Consider the following 5,030-nt stretch of genomic DNA (forward strand, 5'->3'; position numbering starts at 1 on the left):
GTATATTTCTCTTTTGTTGTGTGATTTATCATCGTTCAAGATTTGCTTACTAGTTTTCGCATAACAGCTGATTATTTCAACCATAACAGACACAACCATTATAAAAGAAGACTTAAGCCATGTATACACTCCATGTAGCTAAAGGTGGGTATGTAGGTCCAAGCATAGGGTAGGAACAAAGCCCGTGATTCCCGACGCAAAGGAAGCTGCAAACATGCAAAACAAATTCATCCTTTTCCTTTCTTTAAGAGTACTTATACAGATCACCATCACATACAGCAAGGCATCATATACTTAATGTGTCAGCACAACCGAAAAAATATAATCATTTCCTATTATACTAAACCATACTAATATATACTATCGGTTAAGAAATAAATTAAGGTGATACTATATATTTATTATTAACGGTTAAGCAGTAAAAGTGTATTGAAAGGCATATATCATTCATTAGTTTGATTTAAACGAGACGTGGATAAGTATTTTCGCACTCGCTACCATTAGCAACTCATGTTTGTTCTGCTCACTTGACTCAATCTTTTTGTCCAAATATTGTTTAATTAATTCTCCCCACCCCACCACAGCCCCAAACCAAGATAATCGCTCTCCAGATACTCTTCTTTATACCATTATATTGAACTTAAATTTTCTTTGATATATCACGTTATGTTAGATGAATTCTGGGCCATGTTTGATAAAAAAATAATTTTGTCCAGTGGAAGGACAATTAAGTCGCTCAAGAATTAAAATAAATTGGGATAGATCAAATGGGACAAATTGAACAAAGGAAAATTTTCCTTCTTTCCAATGTGAGAGAGCAGGGAAATTTGGAAAACCGATATAAGCTGCTAAGTTTATATTGGAATCTTTTGGTATTGATAGTATTAAAAATGGGAGAATTTCAATCTTCATTGATCAGTGTGGTCCCAAGACTCATTTCTATAAAACAAGAGAAACCAAAATGTATTTTTGACTTACCGAGACTCAGTCTATAAACAAGACTATTTTAAGTTTCTTAGGCCTTTGTACTTCCGTTGATATTAGTAGAAATAGGTATGTTTCTCAATGATGTTGGAGGCTTGAAGCAGTCCACACAATTCTTTTTATAATTATGCTATTTAGACTAGCTTGTGTGTATTTTAACTAATTTCAGAAAGTACATATTATCTCCCATTATTATAGGTGCGGGATAACTCTGTCTATCAAAGTTTAGACATATGAAAAAAGTGCCAATTTTTTTGCGCACTAAAAATAGTCCACACAATTTACTGAATTATTTTACAGTACCATGATATATGTTGATCTCCAGATTTTTCATAATAGCTATGTAATACTCTCTCACTCTTATTTTTGTATGATAATATTTGATTGAGTACGAAATTTAATATAATAATTTAACTTATATATTATATGAGTGGTAGTGTGAAACAATATTCAATTATTGAAAAAAATAGTTTGATAGAAACAACAGTTGCTAAATGAATTTGAGTTCTTGAAAATTAATGAAATGATGTCATAATTATTTTAGAATGTCTAAAAAGAGAACGAATGTTATAGTAAATTAAGATAGATGGCGTATTATTTTGTTGTATTTTGAAGGGAAAAAAAGAAACCTTTTCTTTCCTTTTTTCTTTTATATTTAGAAAAAAGGCAATTTTCGTGACATGCTGCTTTTCCTACAGATGCTTTACAACTTAGAGCTGGCCTCACATGACGTAAATTTTGCTTTAGTTTTAAGATTTATAGTGTTAATTATGATGTGCATCATCCATGGAATCATGCATGCATGGATACATATAATAATTAATAAAGAGTTAGATAAATAATTGCTTAGATGGGTGTGGGGGAGAGGGGGAGAGGGGTGTGTGTGTCTTCCATCTTACTTTACAAGTCTAGGGTTTGATTTTCCCATTGGTTCTACGTAGAACTGTAACTTCCGTTTTTTTCCTTTTCCGACATCAGTCTATGGAATATTTCACTTGTTAAATTTCATGTCTACCATCTCCTCAGATAGAATGAAAATTTAGTTTAGAGGTATGCAGTTTGTAAGAAGCCCTAATTCATCACAGGAGATGCTAAAAGATTTAACGTTTCCTTCTTCTCCTTTTCTGTAGATCATATTGCAAGAATCTCAAGTTTAAGACAAGCTAAAAAGAGAAACTTATAGTAAAAGATGATGGAGGATAGTGGCGAGAGTGGATGTAATTCCAAGACGAGCTCGAATTCAGGAAAAAATGAGGATGAAGAGGAGAACAATTCGAGCAAGTTTAAGGATGGAGGAAGCTCAAGCAATAGTACAGTTGAAGAGAGTGAAAAGAAACCCTCTGTGAGACCTTATGTTCGATCCAAGATGCCTAGACTCCGATGGACACCTGATCTCCATCTCCGCTTCATTCATGCTGTGGAAAGACTTGGTGGACAAGATCGTAAGTTTTTACAACATTTTTGAGTTTGTAATAGCTAACTAATCTCCAATTCTGTATTTCCTATAACAGTTTAAACTTTTAGATGAGACGGTCACAGTTCAATATTGATGATTTATAAGAGTATTTGGCCTTGTTTAACAATTTGCCTATTTTTCTTTTGCTTCTATTTTTGGTGCAGGAGCAACACCAAAGTTAGTTCTTCAAATGATGAACATAAAAGGACTCAACATTGCTCATGTCAAGAGCCATTTGCAGGTAAATTAGAGTTTCTATAATAAAAATCAAGATCTATAAGTTTTTGGTTCATTTAAATTCAGATGATAAAGATAATGTTATCTCACTTAACATAATTGCTTAGCCTTCTCTGATTAACTTTTCTCCCTTTGATCTGTTTGTGTCTCATAGATGTATAGAAGCAAGAAGATGGATGACCAAAGTCAAGGTATGCTTTTATAATATTTCTCTCTTTGTTAGTTTCAAATTTTAGGTTTTTTTTTTTCGGTAGTAAATTTTGATTCTGACTTATTTTCTATAGGAATTGCACATCACAGTCTTTTTATGGAAGGTGGAGATCCAAATATCTACAACTTGAACCAACTCCCTATGTTCCCTACTTTTCATCAGAGGCTCAATTCCACTTTTAGGTATGTAATGCATATGATTCCTATCTTAATTTCCTGCTTTCACTTAGCTTCCTCTTCATATTATAAGCATATCGAGAATTTAAATTTGATTGATTCAACGTTTATGTTCTCATAATTAAGTCCATTGTGCTTCTGCAATTATAAGTTCAGAAATTAGTATTTGTTGACATTTCAGTGATTTAATTTTTCACACATATTTTTATGCACCGATTAAAAAAATTACTATATTCGACTGATATCAACCCTTTGAAACTGCATTTCACCCGCCTCTTTTATTTCCCTAAAAAAAAAAAGGAAAACAATAATTCTTTGTTATAAACTCATTTTCCAGATATGAAAATGCTTCTTGGAATTGTCATGGTAATTGGACAAGGGGGCAAAGCACACTAGACAGGAGCAGTCGAGGATTTTACACAACACTGACTGAGAGGATATTTGGTAGCAACCACGGTAGGGAAGCAAATGAAGATTTATGTAAAAGGAATCCCTCTTTCATCAGTGAAAGATCCACTTTACAAACACATGAAATTAAAGATGAAATGGGATTCTTTCTTGAGCGTGAAAACCATAGTGGTGAGCTCACTCCAATATTATCTCATATTGCTGCAAAAGCTCAAGCAAGAGCCATAAATCTTCAGAAGCAGACTCCTTTGAAAAGGAAGGTTTCAGATTGTGATCTTGATCTGAACTTATCTCTGGGGGTAAAGCCAAGGAATGAAAGTGATAACCTATGTTGCACGGACTCTCAGAAAATGCTGCCGTACTCGTGTCCTATTTTCCAAAGAGACACTACTTTTGGAGGATCCAACACGCAGAGTCCGAGCAATAATAATGATGATAATGATAATGGGAGTATCCTATCATTGTCATTGTCCTCACCATTGTCTTCTTCAAAGGTTACAAGGATTAAAGAAGATGGTAACAGTAATGCTACAACAGAAAATGCAAGAAGAGGGGCAAGTACTCTGGATCTGACTCTATGAATGAGGACAGTATTCTAAGTGAGATCTTGAGGTACTTGTTTCCTATTGTTGTTGACAATCTCTTTTGTACCATTTACCAAGTTATATTATTATTACTACTATATAGTACTGCTGGCTTTTGTTGTTCTGTTATTATCAAATAAGTTTATCTCAGCAAGAAACTTGAGTGTGTGAAATTTAGCAACAAGTTTAGCCTCATGTCCCACCAATATAGATAACTCATATTTTTATCTACCAAAACTTACACAAATGAAAAAAAGTGTTTTTACTTGGGAGTAATTTCAACCCGAGACGTTATGATCGTCAATGTGATTGATTCTATACTTCATTGCATGGAAAGAGAGAATCGTGCCGATAGTTTCAGACATTATTGAAAAAGTTGAGATTTATATTTATGTGTGCTTTTCCAAATAACTAGGATTATTTTTCCCAAGAAATGACAAAATGAATGTGAGATGAGGATGACCCGACCTTGATAAAAGGGAAAACTCATGGGTAATTGTGTTGGACTATTGTCTGAAACATACTATTAGGAGTGTGTAACAAAACCCTGTCCAAGATCTTACAAACTTAGTTATAAAAATCATCATTGGAAGCTGAAAAGTCACTATAAAGAAAATTATCACTATAGAGTAGTGGAGTTATACGGTTGTCTCATATGGTTATGTAAAAGTTATTAAAAAGATTTATAAGATATATTGTTTGTTACTCCATTCATTTTCCTAAATTAAGGTTTTTAGTTGGAACTCATGCAATTTCTTTCCTATGGTCTGAGTCTCAACTTGTAAGTCCCTATTGAAGTTCACATGTGAACTGCAATATTGTGTTACAAGTGGTTTTATATAGTTGTTATGCACGAATTGTGTAGGGCTTTCAAGGGGATTTATGAGCCTCTTCTCTATTCCAATACCCATTACTTTAAGATTTTGAATTAGATGTTGAGATTCGAGGCAGAACATCTTGTTTGTGTTCTTGAT

The 5,030-nt window shown here is 33.4% G+C and overlaps 1 protein-coding gene across 1 annotated transcript; it reads left to right on the forward strand.

The window, feature by feature from the left end:
- The first annotated feature begins 1,831 nt into the window (after window positions 1–1,831).
- Window positions 1,832–4,329, forward strand: LOC107821409 (uncharacterized). Its single transcript, XM_016647843.2, has 6 exons — window positions 1,832–2,034; window positions 2,115–2,426; window positions 2,605–2,681; window positions 2,832–2,868; window positions 2,962–3,070; window positions 3,402–4,329. Exons 2-6 carry the CDS (start codon window positions 2,174–2,176, stop codon window positions 4,051–4,053), a joined length of 1,128 nt encoding a protein of 375 aa, XP_016503329.2. The 5' UTR covers window positions 1,832–2,034; window positions 2,115–2,173; the 3' UTR covers window positions 4,054–4,329.
- The last annotated feature ends 701 nt before the right edge of the window (window positions 4,330–5,030 follow it).

The sequence above is a fragment of the Nicotiana tabacum genome, chromosome 2 (assembly GCF_000715075.1).
Source record: "Nicotiana tabacum cultivar K326 chromosome 2, ASM71507v2, whole genome shotgun sequence".
Classification (NCBI taxonomy): Eukaryota; Viridiplantae; Streptophyta; class Magnoliopsida; order Solanales; family Solanaceae; genus Nicotiana; species Nicotiana tabacum.